General features: G+C 45.2%; 1 protein-coding gene across 1 annotated transcript; it reads right to left on the reverse strand.

The window, feature by feature from the left end:
* On the reverse strand, positions 1-27,809 carry PAG1 (20S proteasome alpha subunit G1). The gene is made up of 11 exons (XM_087392443.1): positions 27,652-27,809; positions 26,684-26,766; positions 26,356-26,395; positions 26,135-26,218; positions 20,784-20,857; positions 20,561-20,647; positions 20,344-20,428; positions 20,140-20,186; positions 16,071-16,136; positions 15,754-15,844; positions 1-375 (listed from the first exon to the last, which is right to left on the reverse strand). The coding sequence occupies exons 1-11, from the start codon at positions 27,670-27,672 to the stop codon at positions 301-303; spliced, it is 753 nt and encodes a 250-aa protein (XP_087248569.1). The 5' UTR covers positions 27,673-27,809; the 3' UTR covers positions 1-300.

The raw sequence follows: 27,809 nt of genomic DNA on the forward strand, positions 1-27,809 counted from the left end.
TGTGATGGAGACTCATTTTTTCAAAATTACATCACGAAGTCTACAAATTACAGCGCGATTTCTCACTTAAAAATATATTGATCTTGCAGCTACGTGTCCCCCTGAGAAAAGATCCATAATATGGAAGAAAGTTGTGGATGCAAGTTAGTAAACCAGTGTGGAGATTCTCGATAAGTTAAGCTAAAGTGAAAATGTCAGAATTGCTTGCAGGCAATTGATGGTGACTAACAGCTCCCACTGCACAACCTATGATAATGGATTGTTTCATATCTAGATTTGAAACATAGCTTGCTTCAGCAACTAATCAGCATCCATGTCGTCCTCTAGGGCAGCCTTGGCAATCGCCTTTGCCTGTTCAAGGAGGTCGGCTGGTACCTGTAACGCACAAAGGAGATGCACATATCATATAGCCTTCTAACAGAAGGCTTCACAGCCCAAAATACAAGCAAGCAGCGTATTTGTTATCAGCTCTTTAGATATTCAAAAACAGTATCTGACACTCTTTAATTTGTGAAACCCCTTCCTCCCTCTTTCTCTCCCCTCAAAAATAGAGGGGGAGTAAAAGTGCTCCCTCAAAACGAAACTATATAACAGTCTCAAATTCAAAACCCAAAATCCCTCCACCAAATCACAAAACTGAAACAGAGTCTTCAAAACTATGCCATATATGGGAGCTCCACCAATACAAGACTGAAAACTAAAAAAGTTAAATTGACATTACCAAATAAGTCTCCCTGCACAAAATATTGTTGCAGACAGAGTTTTTTATTTTAGGCTAACTTCTGAAATGCAACATTAAGGAAAAAATGTGATGAGACTTGTTCCCTTCAAAATGGGAGTTCTAAGCTGTAAAAATTTATTTCATGATCTCGCAATAATCAAACAACACAAATTTTAGTAGAGTAGGAGGATATCGCAGGCATTGATATTTTGAACAACAACAAAGACACATGGTAAATGTAGTATACATTGGAGAGAATGTTGAGCTTTTATAGACCTTCCCAAAATTTCCTCCTAATTAGCCCTTTAGCTAATCTCCCTTAGTGCTAATTACCACTAACTTGGCCTAATTTTTCTCCTTCTTTACAGCCATCCCTTCCTCTCCCAAAACTGTGGTGGCTGTCCAAAATGAGCACCTAGAAAAGCGAATGCTGCTCACCAATCAGCCAAGGGGATGGGGTGCTCATGCACAATACTTTCAGGCGGCCATGGTTCCTCATCCTCAGGTAAACCCTTGCGTTTGATGAGACACTCGATGTAGACCCTGTTGAAAAAGACCCACAGGACACACATTATGCACGCCGGGGTGGCCCTCTTCTTTCAGACAAGACTTGCACATTTTGGCCCACATACAGTGTCATGGGCTTTTGAAGTGCTGGTAGCTCCAACTAATAGGCTACCTCCCGAACTTTTTGGATGAGCATATAACGTCCCTAATATCTTTGAGCCAATTTGGTGTTCGTGTTTCCCTTCGAGGAGGCATGTCAATTCTTGTGGAGCTGTAAGTGAACCAAATCCCCCTCTTTAAACCTCCTACATACTTTTTTGCTTTCTTTTTCCCCAATATCCTGAAAGGTGAAATGAAGGGTGCTGGCCCTCCTACAGCTTGCCTCCCGGGGTCTCAACTCACTGCAAAACTAGCTTTCTACCTAGAATCCTCTGCACCTCGTTCCCAAATGGTCTGCAAGGTATAGATGATGCCAAATACAAACAAGGGTGGCCACTGGCCGAGTCTCATACCCACCCATCACAAGACTGCCATGAGCCACGCAAGCATACCAAGCGGTTATGCTAGCAATCACCTCCCAGGCTCTATACTCTGCCACGGTCTCGGTCCACCAACTCGTCAAGCGAGAGGCATCAAGGATGTCCTAGCTAGTGATCTACTCACCATCAATGAGGTGGGCATGCCTCTGTAATCTACTCGGTGCTTTCTATCAATTCAGACAACGGATTTTGCAGAGGCGTTTGAATGAGATGATTGCGAGTTGCCAAACACATATACTTGAACTTAAGAGTTTGCAATTAAGCTGGAATTAAAACTTATACAACTTAAACACAAAGTGACATCATTGGAAGATGCAATATGATTGAGGGGCCGAGACGCCCCCCCCCCCTTATCCAAGCTCACTTTATTCTTGAAAATGGAGATAAAGACCAAGGTGCAATGCACCTTCCAAATTGATGAACTCTGTGAAAACCTAGGACCTAGATACAAGACTCAAGAGCATATGTGCAAGGTAGACAACAAAAAGGAGGACTTCAAGCTCAGGTTTCAACTCTTGGCTTGACCAATCCACGAGGAAGAAGCCTGCAACAATCACCACTTACATCCAACCTTAGAGACAAGCACTAGTTTCTAGAAAGATAGTAGAAACAACATGAAATAGTGCTGTAAATAAGATAAACTTCACAATACAGGCTCCCTTCGTGACTTGACCCTCTTGTAGATGAAGTCCTTGATGCCTCTGAAGCTACCTTGGGTGAGGAGAGTGTAGAAATGGGGCTGGAATGAGAACAGCTTAGAAAAAAGGCCTCTAGGCTAGAGAGAGAAAGCTTTTATGGAGTGATAGCTGTAGAGAGAGAGTGACAATGCTGATCCCAAGGGAGGGGATGTAAGAGAGGAGCTGCTGCTGTTCCAGAGGTGCACAGAAAGGCAGATTTCTGCAAGGGAAATGGGCTGGAACAGTAAAGAGAAATTCTGCAGTAGAGAGAGAAAGACTGCAGCAGGAGAGAGAAAGCGGCTGTGGCTGCTCCAGGCTAGGAGAAGGAGAGAGGATGCTGCTGCTGTTCCAGAAGAGCTGAGAGGGGGCAGATTTCTGGAAAGGAGGGGCTGGAACTGTAGAGAGAGAATGTGCTGTTGTAGAGAGAGAAAGTGCTACTAAGGTGAGAGAATGGCCTGGGGAGAAGCTGGCTGCACCCAAGGAGCTGGAGAGATTCTGCTGCATCATCCAAAAGGAGGGAGAAGAAAGTGTTTTCATGTGAAGAATGAAGGGGAGAGGCCTTCTTTTATAGGCTCAGCCCCCCCCCCCAGGCCTGGAGTGGAAGGTGGACACTTGTCCCAGATTTTTGGTGGGCTGCAGTCCCAAAGAGGACAGCCCACAACCTGCCCCAAATCTACTAGATTTGGGGCCAAACACTTGGCCTGCATGCCCTGCCATTTGCCATGCATGCTGCCACATGTGTGGGACAGGTGGACTGACCTGCCAGCTCAGATTCCATGTGGCAGTCTGCCACGTGTCACTCCCAAAAACCCTAAAATTTCAAAGCTGTCAGAATTCAATTCTAATCGCACCCACGGGTTCCTAACAGCTTAGACTATCTATTGACGTACTCTAAGGTCATAATTGAGCCATACTGAGATCATTTTTTTGTCGTCTTATCTTGTATCTCCATTACTCTTGGCATGCTGCCAGGCCCACACCCAAAGCTTAGGGAACATTCTCTTGAATGGTTCCTAGGTCGGTATGCAATCTGTGCATTTGATTGGTCCTATGTTTGGGTACTCAGGTGGGGTGTGGTTTCCAGATGTCCCTCTCAAAGAGAGGCCATCATTCTTGTGGGTCACTAATGCCCATAACCCCAAGCAAGGGGGTCCACCCTCAAATGCTAGACCTAGTCCCCATTGTCTGTAACTGAACAGTAGGAAAACATTTCATTTCTTAATAAGCATGCTATTGAAAAACAAAAAGAAATAGTACCAAGCAAGTGGATACATGTTGAAGCAGGATGACATTCCCTCCGTCTTTCATTCGGTTGTCCGCAACTGAAATGCTTCCTCATAAGCATCCAGGATTTCAGGACACTCCTGAAATGTAGCTCTGTCCACCCATTGGGCATCGGTGGATGGGAGCCCTCTGAACTTCAAAAGGTACATTTTGCGAGTCGTGCCTCGACCTCCCGTAGTGAAGTTATGCAAAATAATTTGCTTTGGGATCAACAAGATCTCAATGTCCTCTACTTCAGGTGCATCGTCCAGTGTGGGCTCTTGAGGTGGTTCCCCAATGAAGGGTTTCACCAAGCTTACGTGGAAGACATTGTGGATCTTCCAATGCTCTGGAAGTCTCAATCGGACTGAGACATCATTTATTACTTGCGACACCTGAAAAGGACCATAATATCGAAAGGATAGCTTGAAGTAGATGCGCTTTTTGCCCACTTTGGTTTTTAACCGAGCTTTCTCAAATTTCAATAAGACCCATTGGCCTTCTTTCACTGCAAACGCCCTCCGTCTTTTATTTGCAGCTGCTCTTTGTTTCTCATGTGCCTTTTGAATGGCTAGCATAAGCAGAGTCATAATCCTCCACGAATTGATCAGCGGCAAAGATTTTCTCTTTTGTTTGCATGAGTAGAGTTGATAAAGATCTACCATATACAATTTCGAAAGGAGCTTTTCCAGTGGAGGAATGAATTGTGTTGTTATAAGCAAACTCCACAAGAGGAAGGAATTTCTCCCCAAAACGATCAACATACTCACTGACTTCCTCTTCTTGGCGTTGGCAGAGGATGTCCCACTGCACCATTGTATCTCTCTTAAACTCCTTAGGCAGGAAGTGCCTCATCAAGTTCTTCTTGAAGCGCTTCCAGGTGTGGGCTTATTGTCCAGTGTTGACCATAGCTGCCCACTAGAGTGAAGCATGGTCTTGCACGACAAACCGGATCTTCGCCTTGTGTTCGTACTCGTCCTCCTCAAAGAAATACTCGAGGTCTCGAATCCACGACAGCAAGACCTCGAGCTTGTCCTCTCCCTTGTACTTGGTAAACTTGAAGAGCTTATCTCCAAGAGGTACCTTATGCTTTGCATACCTTCGTCTCCGTGGACGTCTCGAAGGAGATGGACTCCGATGACGTTGTATACCTCGAGGAGGGGAAGAAGAGGATGACCTTCCCTCCTTGTTGGAGTTGGTGTTGTCCGCACGGCCTCTTCCTTGGGATTGGGTCCCTATGTTATGAGTTTCTGCTTGGCTGCTTTCCAGCACTTGAACCTGTTGAGCAATGTTTGCCAAGAGAGCACTCAACTCATGCAGGTTAGGAAAAGGGTCAGGTCCATTGGCTGCCATGATGACAAGATGACTCAATGAAGGAGAGACTCAACAAGAGAAAGCACAGAGTACAGGACCACTGTCTACGCTCTGATACCAATGTAAACTACTCGGTGCTTTCTATCAATTCAGACAACGAATTTTACAGAGGCGTTTGAATGAGATGATTGCGAGTTGCCAAACACATATACTTGAACTTAAGAGTTTGCAATTAAGCTGGAATTAAGACTTATACAGCTTAAACACAAAGTGACATCATTGGAAGATGCAATATGATTGAGGGGCCAAGACGCCCCCCCCCCCCCCCTTATCCAGGCTCACTTTATTCTTGAAAATGGAGATACAAGACCAAGGTGCAATGCACCTTCCAAACTGATGAACTCAGTGAAAACCTAGGACCTAGATACAAGACTCAAGAGCATATGTGCAAGGTAGACAACAAAAAGGAGGACTTCAAGCTCAGGTTTCAACTCTTGGCTTGCCCAATCCATGAGGAAGAAGCCTGCAACAATCACCACTTACATCCAACATTAGAGACAAGCACTAGTTTCTAGAAAGATAGTAGAAACAACATGAAATAGTGCTGTAAATGAGATAAACTTGACAATACAGGCTCCCTTCGTGACTTGACCCTCTTGTAGATGAAGTCCTTGATGCCTCTGAAGCTACCTTGGGTGAGGAGAGTGTGGAAATGGGGCTGGAATGAGAACAGCTTAGAAAAACAGCCTGTAGGCTAGAGAGAGAAAGCTTTTATGGAGTGATAGCTGTAGAGAGAGAGTGACAATCCTGATCCCAAGGGTAGGGATGTAAGAGAGGAGCTGCTGCTGTTCCAAAGGTGCACAGAAAGGCAGATTTCTGCAAGGGAAATGGGCTGGAACAGTAGAGAGAGAAATTCTGCAGTAGAGAGAGAAAGACTGCAGCAGGAGAGAGAAAGCGGCTGTGGCTGCTCCAGGCTAGGAGAAGCAGAGAGGATGCTGCTGCTGTTCCAGAAGAGCTGAGAGGGGGCAGATTTCTGGAAAGGAGGGGCTGGAACTGTAGAGAGAGAATGTGCTGTTGTAGAGAGAGAAAGTGCTACTAAGGTGAGAGAATGGCCTGGGGAGAAGCTGGCTGCACCCAAGGAGCTGGAGAGATTCTGCTGCATCATCCAAAAGGAGGGAGAAGAAAGTGTTTTCATGTGAAGAATGAAGGGGAGAGGCCTTCTTTTATAGGCTCAGCCCCCCCCCCAGGCCTGGAGTGGAAGGTGGACACTTGTCCCAGATTTTTGGTGGGCTGCAGTCCCAAAGAGGACAGCCCACAACCTGCCCCAAATCTACCAGATTTGGGGCCAAACACTTGGCCTGCATGCCCTGTCACTTGCCATGCATGCTGCCACGTGTGGGACAGGTGGACTGACCTGCCAGCTCAGATTCCATGTAGCAGTCTGCCACGTGTCACTCCCAAAAACCCTAAAATTTCAAAGCTGTCAGAATTCAATTATGATCGCACCCACGGGTTCCTAACAGCTTAGACTATCTATTGACGTACTCTAAGGTCATAATTGAGCCATACTGAGCTCATTTGTTTGTCGTCTTATCTTGTATCTCCATTACTCTTGGCATGCTGCCAGGCCCACACCCAAAGCTCAGGGAACATTCTCTTGAATGGTTCCTAGCTCGGTATGCAATCTGTGCATTTGATTGGTCCCATGTTTGGGTACTCAGGTGGGGTGTGGTTTCCAGATGTCCCTCTCAAAGAGAAGCCATCACTCTTGTGGGTCACTAATGCCCATAACCCCAAGCAAGGGGGTCCACCCTCAAATGCTAGACCTAGTCCCCATTGTCCGTACTAAGCATGCTATTGAAAAACAAAAAGAAATAGTACCAAGCAGGTGGATACATGTTGGAGCAGGATGACAGCCTCCCCCTGTCAACCACGCCATCAATGAGGTAGGCATGCATCCCCCTGTCAACCAGGCCACCATCCCTATATTGTGATTCAAGTTCACTTCAACGTTGAGTTTCTTTTGCTATACAGAGTTTCCAGCCAGTATTCAAAACCGTTGTGTGGACAAAAATGTAAATATGTTTTTTACTTGTTGCATGTTGCAGTGTAGGTGCATAGCTATGTATATAGCTAGTTGGTGGTGGTATTGAGCTCTAGGCTCTCCTAAAAGGACTCTACACTGATGTACAGATGGTAGAGGCTTCTACAGGAACTTCTGGGAAATGATGAGATGTGAGTATGGGAGCTCCGAGCTTTTCAGAGGTTTTGGTATCCAATGCATGTGTGTGAAAATAATAGTAATAATATGGAGGAAAAGGTCTAAATGTACACATTTGTGTTGGGAGGTTATGATTTTATGTGACAGTGTATGTGGATTTGGGGAGAACTTTAATACTTTGGTTGAGGAGGCATGGAGTTTCCAGAGAACATGCACGTGATCTTTTGGTTAAAGTGGCTGGATAAGCATGCACGTGGCTACGCAATAAGAAAGGAAGCCTCTAGTTGTGAGATGGTGGGACGTGAAGACAGAAACTATCAAGGTGGCACAGGTATCTTGGACTGAGGGGGAATTCGGTTTAGAAGCTTCACGTGAAGAAGAAGCTCTACTGGATGGAGGAGCAGGTGAAGGGAGCTCAGAGGCAGCAAGGGGAGGCAGAATTCGGGGGGTTGGTAGGAATACAGAGAAGGAGACCTCTGTGAGTGACAAGAAGGGTAGCTCTATTGAAGGGGAGAGCTTCTGAAGCTAGCGGGTCACAGAGATGAGCATTGCAGGAGGATGGGTGTTGCGATGACTATTTACGTGAAGTCCTGGAGGACCATGACGACGTCGTAGGTGCTTGGTGATCAGCAGAGCTACTATCTTTACATGAGATAACAATTGGAGAAGAGCTTGAAGGGTGGAGTGCAGGTCATTGCAGTTGATGTAGGAAGCCCAGAACTTAGGGGAAAGGATGGCGCAGAAGTAAAGAGAGACCAAGCGCTCAGAAGCAAGGAGTCGAGGGACTGGAGTTGGTGAGGAGCCTGCGAGGGATTCTGGGTTGAAGGCGGCTGCAATAGTGAGCTGGATATTAAAGGATCATGGGCTCATAGCGCAGAAGGTGACGGAAGTTCTGTGAGTGGGAGAGAGAGGAGTAAGGCGACGCAGATATGGAAGAGAAGGGCTCAGAAGCGACGGGGCTGTTGCTTTGCTGGGAGCTCCAGGATCAGGAGTAGCTGTGAAGCTGCTATGCTTACATGAAGGAAAAGGCGACGAGATTTTGGAGGTGACGCTTCGCTATGGAAGGCTTGCTGGACATCTTCACGTAACAAGCGAGGAGGAGGAGAGCCATAAGCAAGGAGTCTTGTAAGCTCTGTGAGCTGGAGATACACGAGGAGGGAACACAGAAGGAGAGGGAAGCCAGAGGTTGGTGTGCTCGATGGAGCAGAAGGGGGGCTCTTCTGGACGAAGCTGACGGCAAAGGAAGCACAGGAAGAGGAAGAAGATAATATCCGACGAGCTGGCAAGAATGCATGATGACGGCAATGAAGACAAAAGGAGTTTCTCGTCATGGAGCGGAGGGTGCATGCGGGATCTAGAAGAGATGGGCTGGCTATGCAACGATTGCTCAGAGACTAAAGGCAGAGAGACGTTTGGCTAAGTGGGTGTTTTATGAGCAAAAGAAGCCTCGGGTGTTGTCAACAATCACGTGCATGAAGAGTTGTCGCTTCTGTAGAAGGTTCAGAACTTAGTCGTGGGTTTTTTTGCTACTGGCGCTGCTCTCAGAAGGAGGACGGGCATGGTGTTTCTACTGGGAGGTTGGAGAAATCATGGTGACACAGAAGGATCTAGAGTTTGCTGCTCTGAAGGAGTGGGGCATCCTTAATACATGGAGTGGGAGTTTTGTGTGTGCTTGTATGTGGGTGACTATGAGCCATTGCTTAGTAAAATGGCAGGCTGCATCATTTCCGGTAGTTAAATTTGATCTTGGGAAGGCATGATAGGATTTCTCACCGTGGCCATTTTGTGGGTTGATGTCTTGAAGAGTCAGGAAGATAGTCTTCATGTGCATTGTGGGTTGGATGCATTTGAAGCTGAATGTTTTCTGAGTTATTGAAGGAAGAAGTCCACTTGTCTTGAGTTGTGTGGTTCACTGCGTTTTTGTTTGAGGTTGTCTGGCTCTGGAGAAAATGTATCCAAGAGTGAGTTGTATCAGGAGGATTATAGAGAGAAGGATGTTGAATGGATGCCTTTTGCCTTGTGATTGTGTTGTTCGGGTGTTTTAAACGTGGATGAGGGTGGCTGTAAAGGTGGGTTAGGCTCTACTCTTTTTGTCCATCCACCGTTTAAAGTGCTAAGTGCTTAGATTTTCTGCAAATTGAATATTGAAGCTGTGTTTTAGTTGGAGAAAGGTTTCACTCCGTTCTAGTACACAGAGAATTCAGAAGAGTTTTGTTCTGTTTTGTTTGAGCCAAGCATTGGCTTGTTTGGGGAAATTTTGATTCTCATTGTTACTATTCAGACTATCTACCTTTTAGTTCAAAACTGATATATTAAACTGCATTTGCCCAACCAAGTATTGGCTTGTGGAACTGTGTTCTTTTGCTGGTGCAATATAATTCACAACACATGAATTTTTGGGACTGTGCTTGCTTTCATCTTTAAAGATGGATCAGAAATTGAAGTTTGGGCCTAGAAGCAAATTTTGGATAGCACCAATTATCATGTGGAGCTTTATGGTCTTGTTGCAAGCTAACATGGCCATCCAGGAAATGCCCATATTGCTCTACAGCAAGCACAGGTGAGGCCAATTGAGTAGGATCAGAGGAGATGGAATACCGGAAATGCCCAAGCTTTGTTACTCAATACCTAAGAGTTTCATCATACCTCATATCCACAAGCTTGGGATACCTTGGAGAATATGTATCATGTAGTGGAATGAGGCCCGGGTCTCTGTCTTGAAAGGACGGCTTGATAATTCCAAGGTGACCCAATGTGAGATAATTTGACTAAGATCTAGGATTTGAGGGAGTAGCTGATGAACTGTAACTAATAGTCAGCTTACATCTACAACTCTGAATCTTCTCTAAATTTTTCCATGAAGGATAGTACAGTTTCACTTACTTTTCAAGAGCTTGTGGGGCTATTATTGCAAGACGCACATGTTGGAGATATCATATCCAAAGAGTGTGGTGATTTGATGTGTTAGTGTGTAGTACTAGGTGATCTAGTACTATATACCTAGATGAATCCAAGAACATTCCCAAACTCATCCTCTAAAAACACAACATAGTGCAGTTTCAATCTCACGATAGTCACTCATAAGATTGAAAACCATAAACTCCATCATGCATAGCAAGGACTAGCTACTATGACATACCCACTAACGCCATCAGCGCCCAACAATGGGTGCAGACCATAGTATAAAAATATGCTCTCACACATACAAATCCACACACTGAGCATCCTTTTATACAAAGTCTTCGTACTGAGTTTCTGTCGGCACTCCGGAGGTGAAGGGCAAACTCAGCCATGATAAAGGCTAGCACTAAAGGAGATCTAGTACTAGTCTATGTGAGTGAGTCTTGTGTGAGTGCCACGTGTCATCATGGGACTTATCCCATATGCACTAGGTGCTAGAGTCTGTGTGAGTAGCTTATATGAAGGCTTGTACTTCACTTGTCAACACATACATATGATGAATGAATGAGAGCCTTTTCATTATGTCTTCATTTGTGCATCATTTCCTCACACCCTAGCTCCTCTCTCTCTCCCCCTCACACCATGTTTCTAACATGGTATCAGAGCCACTTAGCCCTGCCATAGCCATAACTGCCAAGACCTAACCCTAACCCTAATTTGAAACCCTAACCCTAATTTGAAACCCTAAATCTACTCAGCTGCCCTTATTTTGTCCACCCCGCCTAAGGTTTCTGCACCACAGCCGCCCTCTTTAGCTTGGTTTTCACCCTGTTTTTCTTCTCCATAGCCAGCCGCCTTCATTCCTAGGTGCTCTTGGTAGCTTTCCTACCTGCTGGTCGGGTCATTTCCCTAGGCCAACCTGCTGCTGCTGCCATCTATGCTTCATAGTCGCACCTCCAAGCGACTCCAGCCCTACAGCCGACCATTTGTCTGCCTCCAAGTGCTGCGTGGTGATCAGCCTCTTCAATTCGGAGCTTTTCCAGCCTCTCCAAGTGCTGCTGTGTGCATTTCGGAGCACACCAAGCCATCGAATATCTGCTACAGCACTTTGAAGTGCCTTGCTGAGCCGCTTTGCAGACTTTCGAGGCTTTTGAAGGCTTTTTCGACCTGTTTTGGAGCTCCTATTGCACTTTCGAGTCATTTTAGGGTTGCTGCTGCAGAACCGCCTCAATATTTCAGCCGACTTTGGCACTTAGCAAATGTTCAAGGCACCTACAGCACCGACTTGTGAAGATCTCCTTCACCTCGTGATCTGCTACAGCATTCGCAGCTGTCTTGCTGCATTTCAAGGGTCTTCTTAGTGCTTTTTCATTAGGGTTTGCCTTTCCGGACACCCTCTTGCTGCGTTTTGATCAGGGTTTACATTTTCGAGCCTCCGAGGCTCTTCTTTGCATTCGGTGACTCTCCAATCAGCACATTGAGAGTCATGACATGCTCTCCCTTGGTAGCTGCTTCTATGGAGTTGGGATCATGGGTTGTCTGCCCTTCCTATGATGCATAAAATGAATGAAAATATTTACATGTTTTTGTTGAGTCACATAAGGTTCTCAGCCTTGAGTTGTCCCTCTAAATTGAATGTATTTGGAGTCAATTAGAGGTCCTCTACCCTGGGTTGTCCCCCAAAAATGATTGTATTGTGTTTTACTTTGGTTGATGGTATTGACCACCCAGTTCAGAGTAAGGGGGGGATGACGAGTGATGGTTTGCCCTTGCCGATCGCAAGCTGACTGAGAAGTCACTATCACACGGGAGGTGTTGGATAGTTGGACTTGCTCTTTGTAGTATTGCGGTGGAGGGGGGATCGGTCTACTCTTGCATGTGGGGTCTCACACCTCTTTGCTCTGAAGGGGGTGTTGGAGATATCATAGCCAAAGAGTGTGGTGATGTGATGTGATGTATTAGTGTGTAGTACTAGGTGATCTAGTACTAAGTCTATGTGAGTGAGTCTTGTGTGAATGCCACGTGTAATCATGGGACTTATCCCATATGCACTAGGTGCTAGAGTGTGTGTGAGTAGCCTATATAAAGGCTTGTACTTCACTTGTCAACATATACTTGATGAATGAATGAGAGCCTTTTCATTATGTCTTTATTTGTGCATCATTTCCTTACACCCTAGCTCCTCTCTCTCTCCCCCTCACACCATGTTTCTAACAGCACAGAGAGGAAAATTATGTATATTAATATGCCTTATTGGCTAAATGCATATGAAAACTGTGACTGACCTTGAGGCTTGGTATAACAGAAACCCAAGGGGACTGCATCAAGGTGTTTTGCAATGTAGCCTACGCACATAGGCCTAGTCAATTGAGAAGCAACTTGCATGATAAGCAAGGTGTTTGGCAATGTAGCCTACGCACATAGGCCTAGTCAATTGAGAAGCAACTTGCATGATAAGCAAGTTGGCTACAATAGAGAGCAAGGCTACAATTTTCAGATACCCCCCTCCTAGGATGACCACCATTAGGTGTGTTGTCTTACTGGCTAGTAGTTTAATCTTGGTAAATGATGACATCCCCCCATGGTTGACTATAAAGACGGGATGCCTTATGTTTTCCCTTCTTATCCCAAGGAAATTCAAGGTGAAGAATATGGGCATGTACATGGCACGATTGAGAGCTTCGAGGCATAGTCGTGATGTTTTGACCAGGGGAATCTTCCCCCGTTGGGAGAGCCCACCCATTTGCATTCTAGTAAGTCTGGTTCTTCACATCCGGTATCAGAGCTACGATGATTCATTCTAGGGACAGAAAGAGGAAGACAAGGTTTGGCGACAGACAGGAAGCACCACAACAATAGAGAGCGACATGGCAACAAGCCCTGTACAGAACGGAGACAATGTAGCAAAGGCACAAGCACGAAGGAGCACTACAAGAGAGACACATGCTAGCTTCCCTCCATCCCTGTAGTCGATGCAACCCCGCCCCCCCCCGGCACGGGCCTTGGCAAAACCTTTTTCTGGTAATCTAATCACAAGCCGCACCAAGACAACCGCTTTCTTGAGAGTTCTACATAGTGGTGCTTGAGGTGTCGCCCCTTGCCGCCCTAAAGGTATCAATTATGATTCTACAAACCATTGAAAGGAGGCACCATAGGGGCAACCAAGAGCCCAAAAGTTGAGCTAACAAAACCACAATTTCTCGATGAGTATGGTCAAAGGACACACTATCAAATCGGCTTCCCCGAGGACAACGCGTGATTCACTTCTACTCCTCCCAAGCTGAGTTGCGATTCATTCCAGCATCATATCTTCGACTCTCTAACATGTATAAGTGCCCGGAGAGAGTGCCGCTGCAGCGATCCAGTTCCCAGCCCTTCTGGAAGATCATTTGCTGCGATTAGGGTTTCCAGCCCTACCAGATGCCCAGAGATGCTGCGAATTGACTCCAAAGCACCCAGACCTGCTGCGAATTGATTCCAAGGAGCCTAGCACTGCCGCAATTTGGTCTAAGGGTGCCCAGGATCCTCTACAAGCTATTGCAAGGAGTAGAGCCATATTGTGATTTGTTCGTGTGTGTTGCAAACTGCTCAAAAGTGTCATAATAGCAGTGATTTTATAGCTAAAGTATTTTCAAGTATCTTAAGGTTTGGTTACACCTCGACGACTCCAACCACTAGCTGACGAGGCCACCTCAGCCTGCAGCCCTATATGGTGCTGCCATACTGCCTACAAGCCCCCCCCCTCTCTTTGCCATCCTCTAGCCGACTAGCCTGGCCAGCCTCCTAACCTGGTATGGACTGCCATGCAGCCAGAGGGGGCTGACCCGTGGAAACAGCATGCCTAGAGGACCCCGGGGACAATAGGCAAGTCTGCCCTCAGTCCTACCCTACTCTACACTCACAGGGGGCAGGCACACCCACAACAAAGGCCCTCACTCAGCCTACCCTAACCTCTCACGAGGCGGGCACATCCACAAGCAAGGCCCTCTCTCTCTACAATGTGACATGAGGAGATGTTGACCTCCAACATACTCTCCCTTCAAACCCTCGTCCAAAACCACTCATTCTGAGATTGTTACACAAGCTAGTAGTCACCGAAAGGCCTTATTTACTGCCCACCCATCATCTCCATGGGCTAGACAACAGTGAGCTAAGACATGCATAGTCACCATGACCGTGCTAGATAGTAGCCACAACACCCATCTTTTTGCCAAGAGTTGCAAAGAACCGTGATTGAGCATTTTGTGGATATTATCATGCTTCAGGAGCATATGTTCACACTATTTTTTATTTTATCTATTTTGTATTTTACATGTATAAATAGAGTGCGTTTCTAGGCTACACTCCTATCAAAATTACAAAGTGTTTCTGTTGGAAACCTCCGAAACACATTTCACGAAACATTTCTAGTAACACTAGTCAAACTGTTTGGCTGGCGCTAATGATTGGAATCTCACGATTGGGATCTCGAATGTGTAATCACCAACAAAAGAGGCCCATTATGGTACTAGCTTATTAGTTGCTTGCTGAACATGAACTCATGGGGGTTGGAAAAGACTTTCACAACCTAGAGTTTACGGAGGACAAGCTAGGAGGTGCTTCATTTTCAAAAAAATTATCGGCAAAGCATTGGCACTAAGAAGAAAATTATTTTCCCATCCAAGGTTGGAAGCCATAAAGGGTAGTTATCATCACATACAGGTTGCTACACAAGACAATCAAAAGACAGCTATCCATCATCTCTAGTCCTACCATTTCATTTGGATTGAGCAATGCCTTAGCCAATTTTCCATCCAACAATAGGCATAATTTCTCCAAAGCATCACGTGTGGGGGCAAATTTTATATATCATTGTCTTCAATAAAATGAAGTCGTTGGTCTCAGCAAGAGATACTATATTTATATAAATGGATAGAAACATAAATTTTCCTACTTGAGATAAAAATTTAGGCCATAGCATATGATGGATAAGTACCCATGTTTCGCTCATATGGCATCACTATTACACCAGTTAACTAGAAACCTAGTGGTGTTCAAATAGACTGAAGTAGACAAGGCTGCAAATCTTAGTAAACACTTTGCACATGAGGAGCCCTGTGAGAAAGCAAAGATCAACATTGCAACGCTTCTACTTCAAGATCCACAACCTTATCAATAGATGCACAAGGTGTCGCAGCTCCCACATGAGACAATTTCCAACTATACCTTTGACATATTGGCGCCACGCAAGGAATCTTTGAAATCTGTTAGTTTTTCTTAATTTCAAACTCAAACATCTTCCTTTTTTTTAACTGACTGTATAACCACATGGGTACAATGTTGATCTCTCCGCATAGGAAGGTGCATGGAATCTATGAATAAGGAAAGGAGGAAGATATTCTTGATGTAAGCTGCATTATAACGTATTCTACAAAGATACAACACATGAACTCTCTCCAAGAGAGGGTCAAGCTCACAAACCCTAGAACGTAGATACATAACTTTAGGTATGGAAGCTTAACCCATGAGCTGTGCAAAATGTAACCCTAGAAGATAAAGCGCCACTCTCCCACTAAGCTTGAGAAAAAACCCCAAGGTTTTTAAATCCTATAATTGGCTTGATTGGCTTACCCGTTGGTGTTCACGTTTTGATTCTTCGCATATCCAGCTCATCTCCAACTCAAAGGCCTTGTCCTTTGCTTCATCATGAACTCCATATATACTACAAAGTACAGCATGTATAGACACACATCAACCATAAAACTAGAATGTGCTAAGATATCTACAGCAAGTTAAAGCTTGTCGTAGAATTTTCTGAATCATGCCACATTTTTTATGCATCCGTAATGTTGAAGCCTCTCTTTTAGCTTTTCTCTTTCTGAGTACATCACTTATTCCCCAAGTATGAGCAAATAGCGTGTTTCAGAGGACAACAGTTGAGAGCTCACATTTTTGCCACTTCAGTCACACCTTCTCTACAAGTCATGTCTGATAACTTCAGCTTCTCAATTTCCCTGCTCAACAGAATAATTTCAATTTCATACAAGTTCAGGTGAAAGAAACGTTGTTATATTTACCTTAACAAGGCTAGAATCACGTGAGCAAAGCAACATTGATGTTCTCATCAATACCCAATAATGTTAGCATGAATCAAAGAATGCAAACGCAAAACAAATATTATTCATAGACATGTAAATCCATACACACCGTAGCCAATATCGTAACGAAACCTCTCTAATTTCAAGTCAAAATAACCAATATAAAAACAAAAGGATAGCCTGTATATGAAGAGAATAAATGGAGGTACAAAAAAATTTATGAAAAAGTACACATTGTTTTTTCATGAATTATCGACAAGCTATGAAGGTAACTGAGTCAGTCACAGGATGTAAACCTTCCTTACCAAATAGGCTCCTAACAATAGATGACAGTCATGCTCTGTGCCCTCAAAGAGGCGTGACTACTCAAATGACACAAGATTTAGAGGGCATAAGAATCATTTCACTCTCAAATATTTCCTCTAATGGTCCCTTGGTCATATTTAATAGTAGTTGGCAATCCCATGTAGGGCGTTAGGGGCAAGGAGGAGGGAGGGGCAGCAGTTGGTGAAGTTCCACTCCAAGATGCTTTAGAAAAGATTTGCAGAACTTTGTATTGAGATGCATGTCTTGCAAAAAGCCACAATTGATAGATGTTTCCACACTCGTTTGGTGTAATCGCAAAGGCAAGTGGACATTCTATACAGCCTGTTGGAAAGGTCACCTCTGCATCTGTAAGCCCCCATATGAGGAGAGCGTAGGGAAGGGAGACCTTGGGCAGGCTGTGCCCAAGAGAAAAGGAAGAGAGGGGGCCGCCACATGGGCAGCACCTCACATCAAAGAACATGGAAGGTACCTGGAGCTGGGATGGATCTGCAGCAGCAAAAGGCGAAGCAGTAGCCAGCACAAGGGACCCAGAATAGGAGGCGATGACATGGCACTGACATCTGCAGGGTGTACGGATCTGTACAGCATTGGAGAAGGGCCTGGCAGAGGCGCAACATGGGGGTTACCAGCAGTCCGGTCGGCCAGGTATAGGGCTGGCAGGGCTGGTTCCAGCCAGCCTACCATGCCTAGAAAATGGCAGGGCAGAGGGGGGCTGGACCCTGCATATATAGGAGGGCATCTGCGAGGACCAAAGCCCTAGTTTTGTGGGCCAAGGGCCCTTGTTATGAGAGCCCTTATAGGGCGGTTTTGCAGCAGCCTGGTCGCCTGTTTGGGTCGGCCAGATTGGGGCTGCTGGTCGGTTGGTTGGCCAGCCCTCTGGGCCTATAAAAGAGAGGGCCTTGTGCCCTCATACCTTATCTTTGGACAGCCTTTTGAGGACCAGAAAGCAGCAGCACCAGTAGCCACAGTTGGGCCTCAACCTGGAGGTGAACTAAGGCAGAAAGACTGCAGACTTAGTACACTCATTGGCAGCCCACCTAGGCTGGTTTGCAGACAGCACGGTGGAGAGATCTCGTGGACAGAGAGTCTACTACACTCCAAGTGGAGCACGTTGGCTCAGTGTTCTAGAGATATCCGGCAGATAGTAGAAGTACCTTGTGGTAAGATCAAAGGACCACCTCTAGTGGGGCTTTGGATGTATATCTTTTGTATTGTGTCCATAGCCTTGGACAGAAATATATTGTTTTGGTGGTTTCTATATCTGGCTGGATCATTGTCTATTGGTGAGTCTGCAAATCTATTTGATGCACATTAAGTAAAGAAATTTGTGATTCCACACCCCCCACACACTGTGTGAGCTCTTGGGCTATTCTATTAGTCTTCCGCTGTGCGTACCCTCTGTTGGTCGATTTCTAACATTGCCATGGTTTAGAGCATCATCCTTGAGCTCGTGGATGAAAACAAGATCTATTAACCCAATGTTCAGCATCACGCACAGAGTGCCCCAATTCATTGTTAGTCACCATACACCCAGTTTAGAAACACTTTGAAAAGTTAATTTCTTTTTTTTTCCAAAATGAAAAAAGTTAATTTCAACTTTAGCTGTTCAGGAGAATTTGTGGCAATTCTATAATCATACTTGCAAGCTTGAAATAAGTCATTACTGGTGACTTAAAACTCTATACTGCAAGGTTACATTTACACCAACCATACTTGGTTTGAAGTTGACCAATCAATGGGTGTGATGATCTGGCAGGCATGGAATCTCTCCTACTCCTTCGTATTGAGAATATTCTAAATGCCAAAACCAAGATATAAGTAAAAACGAAGGAAAACAAGGTTTCTGAACCTTCAAAAGATGTATCTGCATATCTCAGACATAAACACCAATAAAGCTCCCAAAATATTATTTAGCATCTTGCAAGAGCAGAGCTCTTGCAGCACAATTTTTAGGGCACGGGTGCGCATTTAACATTTATTTGGAATACGTTTTTAACATTTTATAAGGACAAAATCATGGCGTGGGATTTTCTAGATGGTTGATAAAAATCTTAGCACTTTCCTTCAGTGTAAGATGCTTGAAAATCCATCCCATTATAGTCATTTAGGAACATTTGCTGTCATTTCCAGAACTAACGTGATCAGTGGCTTGTACAAACAGTTATCTCTACAATAGAGCTTGATCATCATCTCACTTCCTACCTTCATTCACAATCCTAGATTTCGACCATGATCTGTAAAGTCCCTGCCAGAAGCTACCTGACCCACAGTCATTTGGAATATAATTTCTCAAGCAAATAACTATGTTGCACGGTTGCACCCTCAACACCTGCAGGCTGCTGTGCAAATGGGCACCCATGTGGCCTTCCCTACGAAGCAAGACTCATATGAGGGATCCCACCAACAATGATAGCTCCCTTCTAGTTAAGTCGCCATGTTACCTTAGTACCACTGCAGTTGGCCATCACATTGCCCCAAGAGCAACTTCCCAAAAAGGAAGCTCAAGTATGTTGTTAGCAACTTTCAATAGGATTGCTCCTGGCTGCCATGATTCAGGCTCAGGGATTGCAGTAATTGAATCCTCCTTTCCATTTCTTTAAGCTGCTGATGTTCCATTCAGAATACTGCCGCAGAGAAAAATGTTGTCCTTCATGGTTGCAATGAAGGAAAAGAAATCTATCATTCCTACAATGCCACAGTCCCCAGTATTAATGACAGTAGTGATCTAGATGAATGTGATTCTATATACTTTCCTAAGACTAGAATATATCCAATCTTGCAATTTTTTACTCTTTATCTTTTATTTCTACATATGGCTCCCCCAGGGCACTGCATCCCACTATTTGAGAATGGAAAACAAATGGGAATTCTAATCACAATGATACAGAAGAAATTCGGCGTAGTTATTAAAGTGAGCAATGCATATACTGCATAGTGTCAAGAAACGATCTCCAAAGCCAGAAGACACTTGGTACTCGATCTCCAAAGCCAGAAGACACTTGGTCTCAAGGCCATCTCCAACGTATGATCTAATCAGTAATCTGATCTTTCACAATGAGGTGGAGGGGAGATCAAACGGCAATGCCCAAACATTTCTACTAGAAACATGTCTTGACCCACCATTAGAAGTTTGGTCTGCACCGATAAAAGCATACAGTTAAAATTCATAAAGTTATAGGGTAGAGTACTGATTCATCAGATCCCTGCTATCTTGTAGGGGGGATCAAATTATCAGAAATTGCAACATTCAAATCAAAGCACACAAGTTACAACTCTAAAGTATTTAAGAAAAGCACTATGACACTAGCACTAAATTTCTACGACATTGTGACTCCATCATGTGCTTAGCACCCCATAAACTGAGGAAAAAGTATTCCCAATTGGAAATGACAAGACATGGTCTAGAAAATTTATTCAAACATTTATAAAAATTGAGGAAAAAGGATCCAAGGCTAATCAACTTGAAAAGGGCGGTGACGTGTACACATCTAATCAACTTTCTGAAAATCTAATCTGGGAAAATGCATCACATAGAGAAAACCAAGATAAGTTTACAAAAACTAACACTCTTGACCCTCATGCCTGCACTCACGTTTTTGCAGCTTGTCTTCCTTTGCCCACAGCTGCCCCAAAATACCTCTGCAAGCATGTTTCCAATCTCATTCCACCAGTCCCAAAAGAAAAAAGAAAGAACTGCCTATTCAATCTTACACTTGCCACCCCTATTTTCCAAAATGACGTAATATTAAAATTTGAATATGCTGATCACAAAGGAAGAGGGTTAAGAAGTTATTACATAAGCAACACCTGACGGCTCAACCAAGTATAATTGTGGACCATCCCTATCAAAACCACCAAGAAGAGCCGCCGTCCCAAACGGTCTGCCCATTATCCAATCAACCATTGAAACCTTCAATGCACTATATGTGGAGTCATGCTAGCAGCACTGCATGCTTGGAAAGACAATAATATAGATTTGAAAAGACATAGGTTAGGGCACATGACATACAAACCTCAGCCACCAATAGAGAGTGCACAAGTGCACATAACTGGCCACGCGGTCACAAAGCTCCTTGATGGGTATTTCTTCACCATAAAAACTGAACAAAGCAGAAACCATTTTTTAAAAATATACAACCACAAAACTGCAACAGAAGATGCCCTAGATTGTCATCCCACTAGAAAATGCAGAAGCTGATTAACTTATTTGAACTAAGTCTAATAAATGAAGTATACTTTTGGTAATTAACAGCCTCCCCACGGGCACGAGACACGATTTGTCTGCCATCTGCAGCAAGCCCTGCCATTGCCTGCATAAAGCAATTATTAACATTAGCAGAGCTAAAGACCTTAACATACCTCTCCTGTGCTCCCAGATGATGGAGCCATATTGATGGGGACTTGCGTCCCACTGTGGTCACTACACTCCAAAAGTGAAAATTATTTATCTCAGAAGAAAAGGAAACATGGAATCCCAAAAGAAAAAAAAGGTGCTAGTCTGAGGGTTGGATAGTGACGAACACAAAATAGAAGTGGTTTATCACAACACCCTAGCACACTCTACTGGTTTGTATGCTTTGAGTTAGAAATCGACCAACAGAGTCGCACTGCGGAAGATTGATAGAATAGCCCAGGAGCTCACACAGTGTGTGGTATGGGTGGAATCACAAACCTCCTTACATAATGTGCTTCACATAAATGTGTAATGCAGACTAGCAAATAGACAGTGATCCAAGCCAGATATAGAATCCACCAAAACAATGTATTTCCTTCTCCTACTATCTACCGGCACCTCTAGATCTCTAGCCTGCGTGCTCCAGGTCGCGTGCTCCACCTAGAGCGTATGTAGACTCTTTGTCCAAAGATCTCAGCACCTTGCTGCCCTGGTAGACAACCTAGGCTTCAGCCCCAAGTGAGCTCAGTCTGCACCTCTGGCCCTCCTTTGCCTCCTGGATGTAGGCCTAATGATGAGGCACTTACTACTCCTCTGCTTGCTGAACTGCTGGATGAGATATGAGGCCCCAAAGGCGCTCTTTTATAGGAACAGATGCCCCCACAAAACCCACCGACCAGCAGGCCTACTGGCCGACTTTGCTGCCCCCCAAAAACCGACTAGGGGCTCTCCCTTTTAGGGCCCATATAGCCGACATGATTGGCCAACTTGCTGGTTGACCTAGTCGAGGGCCCTTTTTGGGCTGCTGCCAGGCCCCTCCCTTGGGCAGTTCCAAGGCCAGGTGGCTAGCCTGCCATGGCCACCACCCCTGCTCTCTTACTGATCCTCTTTCTGATCCTCCAGACCTGCAACAAACAGGCGCATCCCAACCCTGTTCATCTCACCTCCTGCCAGGCTATTTCCAGCACCGTACAGCCACGTCAACACCTCCGTACTGTTCTGTATATGCTGCTGACAGCATCCGTACCTGGTTGCTGTGAGGTGCTGCCCATGTGGCCACTGGCAGCCCATTCTTTCCCTTTGCTCTGGGCAGATCTTGCCCTAGGTCTCCCTCCCCCATGCTCTCCCCTCATTTGGGGGCTTACAGATAGGGAGGTGACCTTTCCAACACTTCGTTACATTGTCTTTTACTCATTCTCTATGCACATTTGCAACATGATTAGACAATATTCACGTATCTAGATGAATGTAGAACATGCCAAAACTCTAAAAGCAAAAAAAACAGTTAAGTTTTAAAATTCATGCAAACCACTCGAACCATAAACTCCATAAACATAGAAGGGACTAGCAGATCACACACACACACACACACACGTGTATCTATTTACATATGCTGTCACAAGTATACACATGCCCAGACATGGGCACACGCACGCTCACGAAGGTCACGCACGCTCACAAAGGTCTTCGTACTAAGCTTCTCTTAACTTTCTACAAGCACAAGGCAGACTCAGCCATGACAAAGGTAGCATTAATGGAACACATAACTGACACAGGAATGCATCGTCTGGCTAGCTGCTGCCTCTAAAAGCATGTAGAAACAGTGCATCCGTCTGATTTTCTCTTTGCATGTGCTGAATGTACATGCATGCGCTTGCTCTTTGCATGTGATGTCATGTAAAAGTGTTTAGGAGTTGCAAGTAGAGGAGTTCCTGGATGCATGTGGCTGCATGCCTTTGTGTGAGTATGCATGCACGCATGTGTTCTTGCATGTGTTTATTTGATTACACACACAGGCCCGTACCCCTTTTTACTGCAGTGTAGGCCGATTCTCACATATCACGTGTTTTTGGTCAATAGAGTTCGCATGCAACCCACGTGGAGCGCTCTCCACTCCATGTGCACTAACGTGTAATGCATGCAGCCATTGCATGAGCATCATGTATGTTCCCTCAGCTTGTGTGTTACTTTGGAAAATTTGATGAGCTATGAACTTAGTTCGCTAAGTTTTCGTTGGGGTACTTTTGGGTTAGAATTGATTAAAGGTCAAAAAGAGTCGTAGGTAGACCTTAGATTCTAGGTTAGGACATCCATATGTCATGTCATGGACAAGGGTTAGAGGTATTTAAGGGGCCACATGATGTGGCAAGCGTCCACATACATCGATGGATAGTTGCCACATGGCACCATTCCATTGGTCTATCTCTTGTGGTCTTCCCTCATGTTACACTGACATTCACTCGCCATCTCACTCACTGAGATGCAAGTATTTGTTAAAGTATGGGGTCCATGCCCCACCTGTAAGCCCCCAAATGAGAAGTGTACATAGATGAATCAGTAAGGGGGAGGACTGAGGCTGCCACGTGGGCAGCAAGATGGCTGCAGCAACCAGATTCCGTCTTTTTGGGCAGCCCAGAGAGCCACCAAAGTCTGTCTTTGAGGGCTGGCTGTAGGGCTGGAAAGAGCCCATCCATGAGCTCAAATGGAGGGCACAAAGCTGCAGTAGGTACTCTCGAAACAAAGGAATGGGAAAGTCCAGGAACAGAATGGGCACATTTTGGGATGAGGGAACGGGAATGCCATGTCATATGGCACGTCATCAAATCACATGGAAATCAACCAAAATGTGAAAATGAATGCAAGGAGGCTGAGAGAAGGGCGATGAGGGTGGGAGGGGCTGAGCTGTGAGGGATGCAAGGGTAGTAGAGAGTGGAGTGAGGCCTGAGAGGATAGAAGAGTGGAGGGCTGAGAGGGTAGTACACAGTGAAGTGAAGGCTGAGAGCAGAGGATGGGCCGGAACGTGCAGTTCTTGGATGTTTTACTAGTTGCGCACTGAGCCAAATCCCAGAACGCCACACACAGCACCAGAACACGTGATGGGAACAGAGGAACATGTTCCCTTGGAGTTATGGACCCAGCCTATGTTCCGGTTTCCCTTCCTTCATGGAATGCCGCTCCCCCTGTTCCGAAAGGGGTATCTATGCTGCATGGCAGATATGTCAGCAGGTACAACAGGAGGCGGCTGCAGCAGAGGGTCAGTCGGCTGTAGTAGAGCGGCCACCAGCCTTGCAAGGAGGGCCCCCTGTAAGGCTCCTGATCACGGCAGTATGCAGTGCTGCAAAGTGGCCTGCATGGGGCCTATTTGTAGGCCTGGAACAACAGGGTCCAAGGAGCAGACTGGTCGGCAGGCTGCTTGCTCACGCAGGGCCAGGCTGGAGGGGCTGTCAATCAGCAGTCTGTCAGGGTCTATCAGGTCGTCTGATCTAGAAGGATGCACCTGGTCAGGTTGTCTGATCTGGTCGGCCAGATCAGGGAACGGGTCAGCTGATCCAGGGGGCGTGAGCCCTATATGAGGAGCTCATCCAGGTTTCCACTAATCTTTTGGGTCCTCAGCCTGCAGATCATTCTGGAACAATGAAGCGCAGTGGGAGGCCCCCCCCCTAGAGATCTATATCAACAGTACTTTGCAGGACCCTAAGTCCCTGACACTTGTAGCATGCCTATGTGCAGACCTACACCTGTAGTGCATGAAGGGGAGCTTTGCATCATTTTGCAGGAGTGCTCAGCCTTGAGCAGCTACTGAAGTCTACACAGAGGCACATAGCAGAACAGGGAGGTTTACCTAAGAGGGTGCAGCAAACAGAGCCACTTTTTGGTACCTACCTCAGCAACTGTTTGCTGCAGGTGTTGCTACAGTCTTTTGGCAGTTTTAGGATATATATTATGTTTTGGCTATACATACATACACATACACATGTATATGTATATGTATATGTATATGAAAGCTCTCTTCCAGATCTGATTTGTACTCGATCACTGTTGTGTAAAGCGCATAGAGTCGAGTCGTATGTGTCTTGCGTTCTTGGGGCTTTGGTAAGTCTGGGAAAGTGGAAGGAATCAACTATCCTATATGGAAATTGAAGGTTCATAGCCAGCTAGTGGCCAGGGAAATACGAGAGGAGATGGAAGGCATGGTGCTGAAACCTGTTGGTGTGTTGGATGCCACGGGGAAGATTGCAATTCCGGCAGATCCAGATAAAGTGAAGGATTGGAACTTGAGGAATGCAGTCACTTTTTCCATAATCATCGGGAGGATCATCAGGAAGATTGCAGATTCAGTGATACCAATTATCCAACTGACAGATAGGGCACAAGACGCATGGAAGATCTTACCAGATCTCTATGAAAGGGAGAATCATCATGCTTCAAAATCATTTGTTCCCCTTGAAGATAGATGAAGGAGGGTCAGCCCATGACTTTCTCCTGAAGGTGACGAAGTGTACGTGGATGAATCAGTAGGCGGCAGGACTGAGGCTGCCATGTGGACAGCAAAATGGCAGCAGACCAGATTCCGTCTTACTGTTATTTTGGGGCAGCCGTGGGGCCTATTTGTAGGCCTGGAGCAGCAGGGTCCATGGAGCAGACTGGTCGGCAGTCTGCTGGCTCACGCAGGGCGGCTGTCACTCGGCAGTCTGTCAGGGTCTGCCGGGTCAGCTGATCTAGGTCGGCCATGAGATCTCACACTAATCTACATCCTACTCAATGTATGCACACAAGCTTCAGATAAACTCCGCCCACAAATCTAGTAATAGACAGCAAGATGCAAACAAAGCATGAGTAACCACAAATAGGAACAACAAAAGAAAACTCACAACCTAAAGCATTTCAGGATATAGGTGGAAACTGGGCCTTGATGCTGCCACAGGTGGTCTTATCCATACATATCATAGTCACCCTATGAGTTGGGCCATACTACCCGATGGTTACTGACCGAGTGTTAAGGTATTCCCAGACAGGACGGGCCTTAGATCGGTATGCCAGGTAACCAACTAGACCAGGCCAGCCCTTTAGAGAGGCATTTTACTCCCTGCAGCCAGGACTGCCTTCTGCTGCTCCGAAGGATGCTATACTCAGCCAATCAACCAGCAAGTTGCCCAAATCTTAAGAATTGGCAAGTAAGGCTAGTTAGGTCTAAATGACATGCAGTATGATTTGAGCAGTAACGAGGCATTGTCTTAACTGAATTATTAAAGACAAATAGAAGTGAAACAAGTCAAAAGAGATGTGTACTTTCCTTACAGGGTTGGCAATTGGGAACGTCAAATTTAAATCCATGTACAAAGACGAGTGTCTGCAAAGATCACATACAAGATAACCTCTTGCTTGATATAGATCCAGTATTAAATAAGCTCACCATGCCAGCATGCCGGTGAACCGAATGGATTCTGCGATTTGATCCCTCTAACAGCATTTTGGAGGCAATTAGCTTCTCTACTCCCTGGCAATCCCCTCCACAATCAAAAGCATTATTAAGAAACACAGCACACCTCCGCACTGTGTTTATACACTTCAAATCCTCACAGTTGTAGCACATGGAAGTTGCCTAAAAAGAATTACATAAAAAGGAAAAAATACCAGAACTACTCCATCCTTGCACTTTATACCCACAACCGTTCTGCAATACATGTGAACTAAAGAGCATGAGTAATTTTGTGGAAAACTGTTTATATATATTTCTCATCACCTTCCACAACGAGTATGAGAGCAAATCACACTAAAAAGTAAAGGAATACAATACATGAGATTTCAAACACCACCCTGTTTTCAGTTCAATCCACGCTGATAAACATTAAAGCCACACCTATGACAGGTTCCGGGATAAAATCCAACACATTGTGGCTACTATGACAATGGTCTGTTCAAACGTTATGGGATCGGAGGTGATATAAAAAGAACAGCATACCCGCTATTGTCAACTGCTTTTGTTGCATACTCAATCTGAAATACGCGCCCATCCGGTGAAAATGTTGTCACTGATAAGTCATACTGCAGGTCATCCAGCAGCAACGTTATAGCAACTTTAACGCTTGCCACTCCTTCTCATTAAAGGCTCCATTCTATATTTATTGCCCGAAATAAGGAAGCACACATAATAATCTTCTCAGTTTCCACACGAAAAAATCTCCCAGTCATTAAATTTTGACACCTATTCATCCTTCTTGCTGTGGACGTGAGAACTTCAGATCACACAAGTTTTAATTCTCGCAGCACACATGATCTATAGAGCAATTTATCTGCGCCAGGTGCAAGGCCAAATTAGATGGGACTACTGAAGCTCTTCTGGTTGACCCCCTAGCGTTTGATTGCTTGTTCTAGAACATTCCTTGATAGGGAAAGCTATTTGATGTGAGATGTGAAAATTTTTGTGCTGTACAAAAGTATTTTCCATTCACTTTCACATATGCCCACCTTGTTCTCTGCTCACGCAAACCCCAAAGCAGCTATAATCGATCAACCTCATCCCCTGGCAGGCCCAGAGTGAAAAAAAAAAAAACATATTCTTAGGCGTTCCATCTAGATTCTGAAGTCCACATCAAGCCATGTATTGAGCTGATACGATGGATAAAGATCAGGAAGGACGCCAGAAGCTATCTCCATGAGGAAACCCGATCACCCAATAGTTTTTGGCGTTAGAATCACAAATGCAGAAGCGGCAGAGTGAGCTAGCGGGGGCTGGAAGAAGAGAGACGAAGATCCCACAGCCAGGCTACGTGAATCAAAGTAGCCCATGTGGGCAGGGAGGCAGATTGACGATAAAGGGTGGCGAAGATGCGAGAGGAGGGATGTGCAAAGGTGCGCAAAGGGAGAGGAAAGCAATAAACCTAAACAAAAAACAAGGCAAGAAAGAGAAGGAGAGGCGAAAGGGAGTACCCCAGTTCCGATACTGGTCATGGTGGAAGGCGAATGTCGATTTGGGTTGGAGAGAGTGTGTGTCGAAGGAGATTTGAGCTCGCAAAAAAGCTTGCAAGGAAGCTTTGAGAGCAAGTCAGCAACTCTCTTTACACAAATGCTTCCCCCCTTTTGTGAAT

The sequence above is a fragment of the Dipteris shenzhenensis genome, chromosome 21 (genome assembly GCF_047967505.1).
Source record: "Dipteris shenzhenensis isolate YYH24624 ecotype China chromosome 21, Dip_SZ_1.0, whole genome shotgun sequence".
Lineage (NCBI taxonomy): Eukaryota > Viridiplantae > Streptophyta > Polypodiopsida > Gleicheniales > Dipteridaceae > Dipteris > Dipteris shenzhenensis.